The following is a 16529-nucleotide window of genomic DNA, read 5'->3' as shown; positions in this document are numbered from 1 at the left end:
AATAAAACGTAGGCATAACTTACTGGAAATATAGGCTACGCATAAGAAACAGAGTCGCATTTTATCTTTAAATTTTCTAAATGAGATGGATCTGACTGAGCTGCCAAACAAATGAATTTACTATGTGCACTTTTTAATACAACTAAATCGAAAAAAAAAACGACGTTTCAGAACGTGTAGTTCTGAAAGTGCCACAACAGGACCAGTTGAATCAGTCTTTGAACCGGTTCTTTCAAATGAACTGTTCGAAAGAACCGAATTACCGGGCTTCACATCGCTAGACCGAAATGGTTGGAAAGCCGACAGTGTACTACCACCATGTGGCGAAGAGATGAAAAACAACCTGATTATGACCCACTTCGGCACCCGTAGAGTTGCCGTAAACTAGACGTGTACTTGCTGCATTATTGTTATGTAGTTTCATCAGAATCGGGAAATGCGTGTGTTTACAACCTCACACAGAACTCATCTATAACTAGTGTCTGTCATTCGACTCACTTTTAACCGTTACTAATGTTTTCAAGGCATAATGTCGTCAGATTTAATGTTAGATTTCGTAAATCATTCGATGATGAATAAGGAAGCAGAGGATATTTCCATCGATCAGGATGGAGAGTGGGGTAAGATATACTTTCTAGAAATGTCCATGATAGCGCGTGCTGCTTGCGAGAAGCGTTAACTTTCGACTTCTACTGCTAACTTTACGATTAGCAAAATCTCTTTACGTATAGCAGAATCTTATAATGGAGCGACTTAATAAAGTGGTTTGTTTTCGAGTACGTTAACTCACTGGTGAACTTATTTCCCATTCATCCGAACTGCTGTTTTTGTGACTTAAATTTAAAATGTAGTTGAATGAAAAATATCAGACACCTTCGTTTTTTCGACTAACATCGCTATTATGTTTTGGACTGTACGTTATTATGTAGCATTATGAGTTCATACACCCAGTAAATCCTATTTGTCTTGTAAATACACAGGTCTAGTCATACTAGTTCAACACTATGTCAATAAGAGTTAGGTTAACATATAAAAGAAACTGGAATTGAAACCAAATAACCTGTGTCACATAACACCTCAGGGTGAATGGTTGCAGGTATCTTGACTCGATATGGACCCACAACTCAAAAGAAGGTTATGAAATGGATATATTTCCTGTCTTGCTCTCATGTGTTCAGCACTTTGTTTGTTTTCCTTTTTTTCTTTCTTTTGGTTGCACTCAAGTTCATGGCATTGTCTTTTACTTGTGCAGATATCAGTTTGTTTGATGAGCTGGAGGATCTTGGGGATGCTGATGATCTTCTGGAGGCGTTGGTGGAGAGTGTAGGCTATGTGAGTCAAAACAGGTTTATCACACACTTGTTTTTCTTGGATTTGGACTTTTTAGTTTTAAATGCATTTGGAAAGGAAAAACTATTTTTTTTTTATTATAATTATTATTTGTTTTTAGTTTGATCACAGCTGTAAACAATGTTTGTAGAAAAACATAAGTAAGCATAAATCCAAAGCATTGTGGATCTTTCCTTCTTTAGGACACCTCTGTTCCTGACCTGAACTTTGACATTGAGCACCCATTGTGGAGTAGCCCTCGATCAGGTAATAATTTTCAGTTTTCTGTGGACTGGACATGACTATTGAATGCCTACAGCAGCAATGAATTCAGAGTAACTTAATATTTTTGAGAAATGCTTTGAGAATATCACCAAAACAAAAGTACATTTACAGTCACCTTTCGAGGGTCATGCCACTCTGTCCAGGTAAATTAAATCTTATTTCAAGTTTTTTTTTTTTCAGTCCTTGTTTTCTCTGTCTGCTCTCACAGATGGTGATGTAACTGTGGACTCACTGTCACCAAACCATACGCTCAGTTCAGTGTCCTCACCAGCGTCAGTGGAGCCCCACTCACCGTACTCCACACATGTGAGTCAGTCTCCACCCCCAAAACAAAGATGCAGTGTACTTTAATATTTCTACCCACTGAAATTTGCATCTAAATCTGTCCAGTGTTTTGAACTCCACATCTTTTACAATCACAGACAAACAAACATGCATACAAATTTATTTTTTTTGCATATACTCAAATAATAGTAATAATAACATTTAGGAATCACAAAAGAAACAAAATTATATAAAAAATAATATATTTTTTATTTAGAATATATATTTGTATATAATTATAAATATTATACAGTTTTATTTTCTTAATTTATTTTATTTTTTTATATACACACAGATGCAGTTCAGTTTTTTGACTTTATTTAATGACTTAATTAGTCATATGCCCATCCACTGGCCAGATGGAGTGTGTTTGGGCTGCACCGGTCCTGCCAGCTGCTGTAGTTGAGAGATCAAGAGGGCAGACACACACATACACCCATGTGAATTAGGTGTCTAATTAAGACTCCACTGTGTTAATGAATGTCTTAATCAGCTCTCAGCACATCATCAAACTAATTAATGTCTCACATTGAGATGTGTCCAGGCTTATTTTGTAATGAGTGTTGACTGTTCAAGGTGTATTAGCGAAAATCACAGTGTCCCTCAAGGTTTCAAAGAAGAACTAAAATGTTACTATCACACATACACTTTGTTTCAGTGAAAACGTAAACACTTGAGTCTCAGTGTCACTTCAGAGTCTTGATGAGAAGGGAATTAGTGGTTTAAAGTCAGTGTATTATTTAACAAGCCACATATTTGCATATAATGAATGTTAAAGGGATAGTTCACCCAAAAAAGGAAAATTCTGTCATCATTTACTCACTCTCATGTTGTTCCAAACCTGTATAAATTTATTTGTTCTGCTAAACACAAAGGGAGATATTTTGAAGAAAGTTTGTAACCAGGCCACTTTGGGGCACCATTGACTTCCATAGTAGGAAAAAAAACTACTATGGATGTCAGTGGTGCCCCAAAACTATTCAGTTTAACACATTCCTCAAAATATCTTTCTTTGTGTTCAACAGAACAAAGAAAATTTATACAGGTTTTGAACAACTTGAGGGTGAGTAAATGATGACAGAATTTTCATTTTTGGGTGAACTATCCCTTTAAAGGTGCCATTGAACGTTTTTTTACAAGATGTTTGGCCGTTTCTCAAAACCAAGTTCGCAAACTTCGGACTCGCGTCCTTGGTAGTTAGGACTTGGCAAGTTTGACTCAGGAGAACGAACTCCCGTGGACGGGAGAACACAAGTCCGGTGATTCTGCAAACGGAACAGCAGCGTTCTTGATAACGTCACTCAGCTCGCTCTGGCTTCTCCGGTTATCTCTTTATGTATATTTTATCCAGCAATAAAATGAAATTAGTTATGAACACCACTGTGCCTCTTTTCGTTTTATTTAAAAAACAAACAAAAACATATTAATAGTCTCAGGCAACGATGATTGATTATCTGCAATGTCTGCTTATATTTATAACAAAACGAAATATTAAACATCCCTGCCGCTTTTCGTATATATTTCAAAAATATTAAATGTAATACTATTTGTGCATACTCTGATTAACCTTACTTTAATAAAATGAAATAGGCCATAACATAAAACAAAACCATGTCTCTATTTGTTAAATGTCAGTTTTAATGATCAATAATAGCCATTATAAAAGGTAAGAATATACAATAAGAAATAAAGCAAACAATTCAGTCAAGCGTACAAAATCAGCGCTTTAGTAGGACACAAAAGTTAAATAGCCAAAGTTATGAAACGTCACGTTGCCCTCAGCCAAAACGGAGCCAGCGGCAAACGTCAGAAGGACTCGCCGAGGTAAGGCTGCTCTCGGCTGGGCACATGAGCGCTGAGCGTCCGGTGATCGCCTGGATCTCACAACTCCGACAACGTCAGATTACATTTTCAGAAAGGCGCAATCTTTATCAATAAACCACAAATTTGAGCTTTAAATAAGCACATTATCACCTGAAAAACTCTTAAAACTACATATCATGACATAAAAAACAGTAAGATGTTTAAATTATGCGGGGTTTCTCCTTTACTATTGATGCTTGCTGGTTAGTGCGAGATGCATTCTGGGATACCTGTCTGTCTCAAGTCTGCACAAGTCACCTCTCGATGCATCCTCGATAAAAGGGGCGGATCAAGAACACATCCGGGGATTTGAACTGAACTTGGCTAGATGCGAACTTTGAATTGGAACAGTACTTGGACAGCGACTGATGACGTTTCACAAGTCCACAAGAACACAAGTACAGACAAGTACGCATATTGAGAAACGGCCGTAATCTAAGTCTAAGGTGTCCCCTGACTGTGTCTATGAAGTTTCAGCTCAAAATACCCCATAGATTTTTTTTTAATTTTTTTAACTGCCTATTTTGGGGCATAATTAGAAATGCGGCGATTCAGGGCTGCTGCCCCTTTAATTGCTCGCGCTCTCCGCCCCCCCAGAGCACTCGACTCTATCACTGCATAAACAAAGTTCACACAGCTAATATAACCCTCAAAATGGATCTTTACAAAGTGTTCGTCATGCAGCATGTCTAATCGCGTAAGTTTGGTATTTATTTGGATGTTTACATTTGATTCTGAATGAGTTTGATAGTATGCTGCTGTGGCTAATGGCTAATGCTACACTGCTGGAGAGATTTATAAAGAATGAAGTTGTGTTTATGAATTATACAGACTGCAAGTGTTTAATAATGAAAATAACGACGGCTCTTGTCTCCATGATTACAGTAATAAATGATGGTAACTTTAACCACATTTAACAGTACATTAGCAACATGCTAACAAAACATTTAGAAAGACAATTTACAAATATCACTAAAAATATCATGATATCATGGATCACGTCAGTTATTATCGCTCCATCTGCCATTTTTCGCTATTGTCCTTGCTTGCTTACCTAGTCTGATGATTCGGCTGTGCACAGATCCAGACGTTCTGCCCTTGTCTAATGCCTTTCATAATGCTGGGAACATGGGCTGGCATATGCAAATATTGGGGGCGTACATATTACTGATCCCGACTGTTACGTAACAGTCGGTGTTATGTTGAGATTCGCCTGTTCTTCAGAGGTCTTTAAACAAATGAGATTTATATAAGAAGGAGGAAACAATGGAGTTTGAGACTCACTGTATGTCATTTCCATGTACTGAACTCTTGTTAACTATGCCAAGATAAATTAAATTTTCAATTCGATGGCACCTTTAACACATTCTGTTCTGTTCCTGAATGATATCATCCTGTAAAGGGTCATGCACACAGGACACATTTTTGTTTTCAGTAAATAGATGGATAAATGAAACTAAACAAAGGAGACTCCATGCATTTTAAATGTTGAACTATTTTAGCATGTTTAAAGAAAAATGACTTGCATGACTGAAGACACATTAAAGAATAGGGTGATATCACAGGTTTTCTGTAGTCTGTTATGGTTTTATTGATCCGTCGTTGGATATGTGCAAACAGTTAAGTAATGATATGTATACTTTTAGACCACCTGGATTCACAACCCAGAATTCCCATGCTTGAGCTCACTTTCAGTTCTTAATCTCTCAATAAGGGCTCTGATGGTAGACTTAACTAACTATTATGCTGCCATACTTTTGACATGGCAGAAATTTTTTTCTTTTTTCTTTTTTCATTCTATTCAATATGCTTTCCTCAGGATGAGGCACTATCTCCAGTCTCCTGGTATTCTCAGCCCTCTCCTCTGTCTGTCTGTTCTGACTCGAGTGGTTTTGCTGAGGCACCCACTGAGAAGAAACCTACCAAGAGGACCAATCAGACAAAAGGTAAGTGAAGTGCATTTGTTTATAATAACTGAAACCTCCCTACTTTCCTTATTTGAACAATTTATTTCTAACTTTTAATAATAATGTTGACTAACAGTAAAACTGTTCTCATAGCAAAGCCTCTCCAACCAGTGAAGAGACCCATTCAGGTTAGCCCCAAGGTTTCCATTCAGCCTAAACCACTCATTACCACAGTGCCCATCGGCCATGCTGCAGCCCCGCTTCAGACTAAGACCATCATCATCCAACCTCTCCAGACTACTGTTCTGCCTGTGGTGAAACCTTCACCTGTCACTATTCAGCCAGCGCCTCCTACAGGTGAAAAAAAAAAAAACCCTCAGTTACTCATTCTGCCACAATTTTTTTTTTAAAAACACTCTTTTTAAAGACTTATATGTAATAAAAGGTTTTGGTATGTTTATTCACATTTTTATTATTCTTTATTTTGTTTATTTGAAAGGTCAAATGTTCAGATTGTATTGCAGCTCTTTTTCATGCATAAAAAAACCAGCAGATGGCGTAAAGCATCAACTTTTTGTACTATTGGTGGGCATCTCATTGTAAAATCTATTTTCAAGCAAACTGGGAATTGTTTTTCAAATGCTGGTACACCTTTCTGCCCTGATACATATCCTAGAAAAAGCAGAATCGAAGCTGCATGTTTCTGCCTGTTTCTGCTATTCTCACCTATTGCTTTTATGTGATGATTAGGGTTGAAAAACTTAATTTATTAAATTTAATTCATAATTCTCATATATATATATATATATATATGTAGTTTTTCAATTTTATATTAATTTTATATATATATATGGATATGAATAAATAATACATACTGTGGATGTATTTTTCTTTTTCAATGTTCATAGGAAATTGATAATTTGTCTATTTTTACATTTTAATTAGTGCATTCATTCTTACTGCAGTCAATGCTGATTTATTATGATTGAGCACAGTAGGAAAAAGATTTCTCCACAGACTGCTCTGATGAAATGGGCGACTCTGTTTAATGTCTTGAGTGTTAAACTATGGCTGTCAGGAATTAGCTTGCTTCAGTATATGTTTCCTCGTGGCTAGTATAAACACTTACCTCACACACCTGGAAACACAACTGGAGCAGAAAGCAAGAGTAGCTTGAATTCAAATCTTATCCTGTAATCATCTTATCTAAAACACCATAGACTTGAATTTACAAATCACTGTACTCCAGACAGTGCGTCCAAACAATCACTTTTTACTCAGTTTCTGAGAATTGGTTTCTCAGGAATAAGGCCTTGCGTGTCGATAGAGTTTAGTTTATAAATTGTATGTCACACAAAGCATCACAGTATTTTTCTCAGTAGGAGCCTTTTGCGAAAAGAGCAAACTGACACAAGCCGCTTATATACAGTATGTATTGAATCCATCTGTGTGAAACATAGCGGAAGTGCACTTTGAACTGATTGCGTTCATGCTACAGTAATTATTTTCTGGCTAACCGCTGAGTTTTGATGCAAGGTTAATTGTAGTTTGTCGGAAGACTGATGGGTAAGTCAGTGGGTGGCTGAGAGAATGGAAGTCATTCGGAGCGAACCCTGCCGGGGAGCCGCAGCGAATTCCTCTCATTTAACTCAACACCAACAGCAACCCGTCATGCCTGACAAACTGTGTTTGTCTGTGTTACCTGGAGGTGACGTGTTTTGTTCTGGGTGAAGGATGGTGCTTGGCGCAACTGTTTCCTTTCTGATTAAACTTTTTTTTTTCTCTCTTTGGGGTTATTAAACCAGTCTGTGCTGTAAAAACTTTACTTGCGGAGTCTTGAAATTAATGGAGATCAGTAAAAGTGAAGGAAAAACAACAGCAAACAAGACACTCAATACGTTTCTTACTTTATTTGAATTGTTAATTGCAATTTTTTTTTCTTGCAGGTCAACAAATGCTGCTATCTCAGCCCACTCAGGTTGTCCAGCTTCAGACGCCTCAGGCAATGCCCACACGTGTCGTCACTGTGCCAGCGCTGGCTCAGGACAGATCCATCTCTGTTGTTGCCCCGGTAACAGCATCTCCTGTGGTCACCATGACACTGCAGAATTCCACCCCTGAGGATGATGTAAGTTTTTACTGCCAGAAATCTTAAGTTTTCCAAAAACACTTTATTTGTCAAGGCTACCTGTTAATATGGTATTTAATTGGTTAAGGGTGCTGTTGATTTATTTTGTGGTTTATGTATGTGAATCATCACTGCATATGGCACCAGTCCGCTGTTATTCAGCTAGTTGTCCACCAGCGGAGTTGAAATAGCTCAGTTTTGATATTTTTAACAGCAGTGAAAGTGCTAAACTTGCATTGCTTTTCTGTTTTTAGCTGTAAAAGTCTCTTATTCTCAACAAGGCTGCATTTATTTGGTCAAAAATACAGTGAAAACTGAAGTATTGTGAAATATTATTACAGTTTAAAATAACTTTTCTACTTTATAGAAAAATATGTATACTTATAGAATATATTTTAAAATGTGATTTATTTCTGTAAAGGCAAAGGTTATGATACACATTTTCCAGGTTCTTTGAAAGTTCAAAAGAACAGCATTTATTTGATGTGATAATATCTTGTTTTATGCATCCATGCTGAGTAAAAAAAAAAAAAATCCAAAACTTACTGAACCCAAACTTATGAATGGTAGTGTACTGGTAGTTTTGCACATCCTAATTTAGTCTGCATCAGATATTTGACAGTGAAAATAAAAGACTTGGTGGTATTCCACATAAACTGTTTATTTTTATTTTGCATGTAAAATGACCTGTAAAATAAAGAGACCATGTAGCAATTTTCTTCGAAACAGAAATTGATTGATACATAAGCCAACATAATTTATCTTGTTAATTTGATAGCTAGTGTATTTTACAGTCATAGTAATCTATATGCAGACATTCATTGAAGTGTTCACAAATATATATTTTAATTTATAAGTTTTTATTGCAATAACTCATTGTGAATCATTGACTCTGTAAACTTGCTTTCATCTGGAATAACTTACAGAACATCTTTGGCCTGATAATTCACTGTGGGCCCATATAGAAAAAACCCAGCAGCCACTTTTTGTAATAATAGTGTTTTCTCAGTTTGTGATGTCAATTGGCTAATATTCAAGATTAAATAATTAAATCTCTCTCTCTCTCTCTCTCTCTCTCTCTCTCTCTATATATATATATATATATATATATATATATATATATATATTATATATTATATATTATATATTATATATATTTTATATATATTATATATATAAAAATTATGGAATGGTACAATTTAAATAAGTTTTAGCAGTCATTGCTCCAGTCTTCAATGTCACATAATTCTTCAGAAATCAATCTACGTTGCTGATTTGGTGCTCAAGAAACATTTTTTGATTATTATTTTCATGCTGCTTTTTTTTGTGTGTGGAAGTGGTGATACATTTTTTTGAGGATTCTATGATGAATAAAGTTTAAAATAGCAACATTTATTTAAAATAGAAATAATTTGTAACATTATAAATGACTGTCACTTTTTATCAATTTTAATGCATTTTTGCCAAACAAGTTTTAAATTCGTTTAAAAAAAAAATCTCACTGACCCTAAACTTTTGAACGCTCGAGTATTTAAGCTTTTCACTGTGAAAAATTCCTCAGACTTATAAGTGGAAAAGACATTTGCGCTGTTGTGACAGTAACATATAATTGTAATAAAATATTATCTTTCTTTAGACGTTTAATGTGCAGATGTGTGCAATTTCAGTATGGAAGAAACCCAGTAATAGCACTGAATCTCAGTAATGGTTAGTACTGCATCAGTCTCTAAATTCTAGTGCATTTGCCCAAGGACTTATAGCTGTTGTGTGTTATTTCCTGTCCCGAAATTTTAAATTGATTGACTTTTTTCCAAAAAAGTGTGGCTGTGCAGCAATTTCCACATTGTTTTGTTTGTTTGGGTGTCTCAACATGGCAACACTGGCTCAACCAATATCATAAGTTTAGGTTAGGATTTCCAGTTTTGGAAACCTGTTTGCTCATAATCTAGTTTAATAGTGCTAGTCATGTAGAAATTACACGCTTTGACTTTAAATAAATATGGAGAACAAGAAAGATAAAAAGGGAACCTGATTGACCAAGGATCTGGTCTTACTTTGATAGTATTTACTCATCAAATGGTTCTGTAATCAAAAGCATGTGTTCTCCCAGATGTGCTGTCCTGACATCAGCAAAAAGCCCTACCCAGATGTGAGAAATTAGGCTGTATAGTTGAGAGAGGACAAGAGGGTGTTATGGTAGAAACAGAAGAGAGACTCATTGAAACCTCCAAGTGAGAAGAGCACATATTTCTATAGAAGGGATAATGGTGGAAAAAGAGTGTTGCGTTTCTAACGTTTCACAAAAAATAATTTGAGGTCAAACAATAATTGTTAAACCCCCTTCGGTACCGCTCCCTTTGTGCCGCAAAGCCCCTGTTGAGAATCCTTTTTCTATAAGATCTGGATGTAATGGTAGCTGCTTGGCAATACACTACCATTATTTTTTATTTAATTTTTTTTTTTATTAATATTTTTATTCAACAAGGATACCTTACCACTCCGAAAACATTTGAATGGTAGTGTAAATCTTGTGTACTAAAATGTATATTATTTTATTTTATAAGATATTGTCATTCATAAAAAAATATGTTGTCCTTAAAGAACAATAACTTTTTTTTGTATAGAGTATGGCTTTCAGAGTCAGCTATCAGTCTCTGTGTTTTTAGAAACTGACCAACAGTGAGCTCATGCTCTCATTATTTTCCATTAAAGTATTTGTTCCGACATACTGTAGATTCAGCCGACCTCAGATTAATTAAATAAAGTTCAGGATTAGTCTGAAATTCCTGTGCATTTAGTGCAGGCTTTTCCACATTGGGTGTTGTTACAGCTTTCATTCCCAGCTCTTTTCCAAGTTCTCTGAATTAAAAAAAAACAAAAAAAACAGCAGAGCACCTGTGTGTACATTAAGTTTGGTTCATCTGTAGTTTGAGTGGCATTGATTGGGAGAGAACAGAGAGAGAATGGACCTCTGTAGAAGTACTGATAAACACAGGCCCTGCAGTAAACATGGCTGGGTAATGTCAGAAATTAATGCTTAACATCAGATTTCACATTCAACAGAAGTCAAAGTCAGATAAAACACCTCTCAAATGTTTTAATTTCAAAAACTGTCAACAGTTTCATATTCATCTATGAAATTTTTACTGTTTCTTGATGAAAATTCCTTAAATGTAGTCAATATTTCATCATGTAATATTTATTATTTGACATATGGTATATACTAAATTAAGTTTTCATTTGGTGACTGTCTAAAATGACACAAATTTGTAACAAACCACATTTGTGAAAACTGAGCTCCTGAAATATGAGTGTACTAAGGCCCAGTTTACACTAGTGCGTTTTTGTTTTAAAACGGATAAGTTTTGCTACGGTTACACCTGTCGTTTACACTACAGCAGTGTTTTTGAACCCCGGCAACGGAGACTTTCTAAAACGCTGTAGACCCCGTATTAGTTTGAAAATGCCGGGGTTGTTTTTCAGTATAAATGGACCAAAACGGAGACTTTTGAAAACGATGGCATGGCTGCCCACATTTGCTCTGCGTATCCTTGACGACCTTGTAAACAATAACATGGAGACTGAACTGCAGTCTTTGCTGCCTTTGTCTTCATTTTTAGCAGTCATTGTGCAGTTAAACTCTGCATTTTTTTTTAGTACTGTAGCTACCTACATGCGCAAGAGTGCCATCAAACGTTTTTTTATAAAATGTAATATAAGTCTAAGGTGTCCCCTGAATGTGTCTGTGAAGTTTCAGCTCAAAATATCCCATAGATTTTTTTTAAATTAATTTTTTAACTGCCTATTTTGGGGCATAATTAGAAATGCGCCGATTCAGGTTGTGGCCCCTTTAAATGCTCACGCTCTCCGCCCACGGAGCTCGCGCCTGCCTTAAACAGTGCATAAACAAAGTTTACACAGCTAATATAACCCTCAAAATGGATCTTAACAAAGTGTTCGTCATGCATGCTGCATGCATACATCGGATTATGCGAGTATTGTATTTATTTGGATGTTTACATTTGATTCTGAATGAATTTGAGGCTGTGATCCGTGGCTAACGGCTAATGCTACACTGTTGGAGAGATTTATAAAGAATGAAGTTGTTTATGAATTATATAGACTGTAAGTGTTTAAAAATAAAAATAATGATGGCTCTTGTCTCCGTGAATACAGTAAGAAACGATGGTAACTTTAACAACATTTAACAGTACATTAGGAACATGCTAACGAAACATTTAGAAAGACAGTTTACAAATATCACAAAAAATATCATGTAATCATGGATTATGTCAGTTATTATTGCTCCATCTGCCATTTTTTGCTGTTGTTCTTGCTTGCTTACCTAGTCTGATGATTCAGCTGTGCACAGATCGACATTTTGCCCTTTTGTAATACATTGAACATGAGCTGGCATATGCAAATATTGGGGGCGTACACCCCGACTGTTACGTAACAGTCGGTGTTATGTTGAGATTCGCCTGTTCTTCGGAGGTCTTTTAAACAAATGAGATTTATATAAAAAGGAGGAAACAATGGAGTTTGAGACTCACTGTATGTCATTTCCATGTACTGAACTCTTGTTATTTGACTATGCCAAGATAAATTCAATTTTTAATTCTAGGGCACCTTTAAAGGCATTACTTGTTTGTGAATTCTTTTACTTTGTGTATTAGCTTCTTGAGTATTATTTTTACTTTTTTTTTTTTTTTAAGACAGTTTAGTATATTAAATTATGTATTTAGTGTTGTTATGGTGCTGGAATATTTATACCATCAGAAATGTTTAGCCTTCTAATGTTATTTTTTTTGTCAACTTTAAGATTAATTATCCTAATGATGCTTCTCTTTAATCTTCATTGTCATTGATTAATCTTCATTATCATTGTGATATCTACTTACGTGGGCAGTACATTGTCCAAGAGCCTTTGCCACCAATAATGAAGGCCCAGGGGTCATATGAATCACTTATGAATTTATTAGTGTAATATATTTACGTTATTATAGTGCAATATTTTCATTGCAATAATTATGTATCACTCAGAGGCACCATGAAGACATATGGCAGGAAAAAATGAATACTCTATCACCACATCACATTGCAGCTGTCTGCTCTATATCACCAGGATATACATCCGTAGCTAATTGTATTGCGTGCACAGAAGCATTATTTAGGACATGCAGTTAAAAATGCAATGTGGTGTAGCACAGTTGTTATGAATGAGCGTTAAGAGCTCTCATGTTGCTCAACTGAATGGACTATGTATATTAAGTTCATGTGTTTAAACCCCCCATAGCCCGGCGCTATGTGAGTTCTGCTTCCTAATGTGTTAAAATATGACATGTTGAGTGAGATCCATATTTTATCATTATATAGAAGATTAGTATCAGCTGTGCAGCAGCCCCTATGTATGTGCATTTCATTCCCATCTGCACACTTATGTTGTAGTTCATGGCTTATGTGAGTGATTTTATAGACAATGTTGAATGTATTCAATTCACACAAGCTGTCATTTAGACTCGGTCGTGAATGTCTGGGCTGAAAGGGAAGAAAAACAAGTTCACACATTTATAGCAACAGTTATTGTCTCCATATACCAGCGGTTTCCTTGTAAAGTCCACATCATCTTTGCATGTTGCAATTCTGCAGGTTTCAGATTTTATTATAGTCTATAATTATAAATCGCCTTGTGTTATTTTAGAAATATAAAATTCTCCAAAATAAGTTTCAAAAGTTTCAAAGTTTTAGATTTGTATGCTGTGTTTGCTTGCATACTAAACACATAAGATATTCTTTGGACTTTAAATCCAATTCATACCTTCAATGACTCCGCTATATGTATCTGACAATAAAGGCAAATATGATGAAAGACTCGCCTCTGTAGCCTCAACGTCTGTTGGCTTTCAGAAAAAACCTTTTTAGCAGAGGCAGAGCACAGCCACATGTTCACTCTCTCTCCTGCTTCTGTTTTTGTCCTTTATTCTGAGCTCCAGACTGGGGTGTTATACTCCTACGTGGCAAACACACACGATCATGCATGAACTCTCACACTCATGCAGGCCACTCTCTGCAGCAAAGAGAAAGGGAAAAATGGAATAATGCCTTTATGCTCAACAATGAGGATTTTTCTGCTTGTATGATTTTTTTTTTAATATAATCCCATCCCACAGACGGTGACATAATTACTGTCATTTTGTAGAAATATTAATTCCCCATATTTCTTTTACTCCCCATATATCTTTTTACTTGTCCTGTTATGGTCAATAAATCGTATCCCTCAGTTTAAAGCAAACAGGTTTCATGGAATGGCAACAAATTAGTTTTAAGTCAAAAAGATTAAAATAGGTCAAAGTCCTATGTTTATCTTTCCTATCTTTTTTTGCCAGCTGTAAAGTCATGATCATGCAGTGGTAAAATGTGAAAGCCCATTGAAACTGTCATAGTCCATAGAGAGTGTGTGTGTATTTGTGGAGGTTAGCACAGCTGTGGTTTAACTATGGCTGCTTGTGGTTTGGCCTCAGAGGAGGTTTTGGGTTGAGGGGGTTTATGAGGAATTGCAGTGCAACAGTAAAACTGGCAGGTGGGGCAGGTGTCTTTGAGTGTGTGTGTGTGTGTTTATGTTTGGCTGCTTGAGAGTTATTGCGGCGTGGGATGTTTGAAACAGCTGAATGCTGATGACTGTTTAGAAGATTGTATGTAATACTTTGTTACAGCAGTTTAAGATTAATGATCTTTGGCAAGTCAGTCTGTGCAGCATCAAGAAATTTTCGGTTCCCTGCCCCAGTAGACTGTAGGTTGAGACTCTTTAAACTTTTCTTTATACAAAAAGTCATGCTTTATTAGACTCTATTCATAGACCAATATATCAGCCTGACTGATTAATTGACCAGTATGACTTTAGTTAGTAACTACATTACTACATCACTTTAGTAACTACATTACTGTTCAAAAAAATTGGATTGGAAAGATTCTCTTATGTTCACCTAGGTTGCATTAATTTGATAACTAAAGACGGTAATATTGTGAAATATTATTACAATTTATTTTTAATTCAGATTACAATAGCTTTTTTTATTTTAATATGTTTAAAAATGAAATGTATTCCTCTGATGGCAAAGCTGAATTTTCAGCATCATTACTCCAGTCTTCAGTGTCACATGATCCTTCAGAAATCATTCCAATGCTGATTTGGTGCTCAAGAAACATTTCTTATTATTATCAATGTTGAAAACAGCTTTGTTGAAAACTGCTTAATATTTCTGTGATACATTTTTTTTTTCTGGATTGTTTGAATACAAAGTAATTAATTACTAGCTATGAATTATGTCTTCAACAGTGTAATTACTTTTTATTACTAATTGAAATTAAAAGCATTGTATTACTTATTACTTTCTAAATTCCATATCAACCTCGACCAGTTAAACAATACAAGGATAGACATGAAACTGCTTTTAATTCTTTCAAATAAATAATATAAAATTGCATAAATTATTCTTGAACTGACCAAAGTATAAGGGAGGAGGTTACATTTAAATATATAAATTTTAACATTAAATCCTATATTTTAATGTTAAATTCACTATTGTTTTATACAGAATTGCTCTATAGTCTATGTATAGTATTTAATGCAATTACATCAGAATTAACTATTTAAATAACAGATTAATTAAGAGCAATGCCTTACTTTACTTTTTTTTTTTTTTAAAGGTGAGTTCAGTACATGGAAATGACATACAGTGAGTCTCAAACATCATTGTTTCCTCTTTCTTATGTAAATTTGATTTGTGCAAAAGACCTCTGAACAGGCAAATCTCAACATAACACCGACTGTGATGCAACAGTCGGGATCATTAATATGGGATCATATTAATATGTACGTCCCCAATATTTGCATATGCCAGCTCATGTTCAAGGTATTAGAGAAGAACAGTCAGTATTAACGTCTGGATCTGTGCACAGCTGAATCATCATTATTATGCAGGTAAGCAAGCAAGGACAATAGCGAAAAATGGCAGATGGACCACTAATAACTGACATAATCCATGATATCATGATATTTTTAGTGATATTTGTAAATTGTCTTTCTAAATGTTTCCTTAGCATGTTTGCTAATGTACTGTTAAATGTGGTTAAAGTTACCATCATTTCTTACTGTATTCACGAAGACAAGAGCCGTCGCTATTTTCATTATTAAACACTTGCAGTCTGTATAATTCATTAACACAACTTCATTCTTTATAAATCTCTCCAACAGTGTAGCGTTAACCAGTTATCCCAGGAGCACAGCCTCAAACTCATTCAGAATCAATGTAAACATCCAAATAAACACTGTACTTACGCAATTAGACATGTTGCATGACGAACACTTTGTAAAGATCCATTTTGAGGGTTATATTAGCTGTGTGAACTTTAAGCTGTTTAAGGCAGTTGCGAGCTCGGGGGCGGGGAGCACGAGAATTTAAAGGGGACGCAGCCTGAATCAGTGCATATTTAATGATGCCCCAAAATAGGCAGTTAAAAAAATGAATAAAAAAAATCTATGGGGTATTTTGAGCTGAAACTTCACAAACACATTCAGGGGACACCTTAGACTTGTATTACATCTTTTGAAAATGCATTCTATGGCACCTTTAAGGGAAAAGTAATTTAATTTCAGTGATTATTTACTTAGTAATGAGTTACACTTAACACTG

The 16529-nt window shown here is 35.4% G+C and overlaps 1 protein-coding gene across 1 annotated transcript in view; it reads left to right on the top strand.

Moving 5' to 3' along the window:
- Positions 1 to 373: 373 nt before the first annotated feature.
- Positions 374 to 16529, top strand: part of atf6 (activating transcription factor 6) — a 41017-nt gene continuing 24861 nt past the window's right edge. Inside the window, exons 1-7 of the mRNA XM_067384054.1 lie at positions 374 to 620; positions 1253 to 1332; positions 1533 to 1596; positions 1823 to 1920; positions 5621 to 5747; positions 5862 to 6065; positions 7655 to 7836. Of these exons, the coding sequence (XP_067240155.1) occupies positions 530 to 620; positions 1253 to 1332; positions 1533 to 1596; positions 1823 to 1920; positions 5621 to 5747; positions 5862 to 6065; positions 7655 to 7836 (846 nt within the window). The 5' untranslated portion in view covers positions 374 to 529. The remainder of the gene's footprint in view (positions 621 to 1252; positions 1333 to 1532; positions 1597 to 1822; positions 1921 to 5620; positions 5748 to 5861; positions 6066 to 7654; positions 7837 to 16529) is intronic.

The sequence above is a fragment of the Chanodichthys erythropterus genome, chromosome 4, assembly GCF_024489055.1.
Source record: "Chanodichthys erythropterus isolate Z2021 chromosome 4, ASM2448905v1, whole genome shotgun sequence".
In the NCBI taxonomy this organism is placed as follows: domain Eukaryota; kingdom Metazoa; phylum Chordata; class Actinopteri; order Cypriniformes; family Xenocyprididae; genus Chanodichthys; species Chanodichthys erythropterus.
This window is presented reverse-complemented; position numbering and strand designations above follow the sequence as displayed.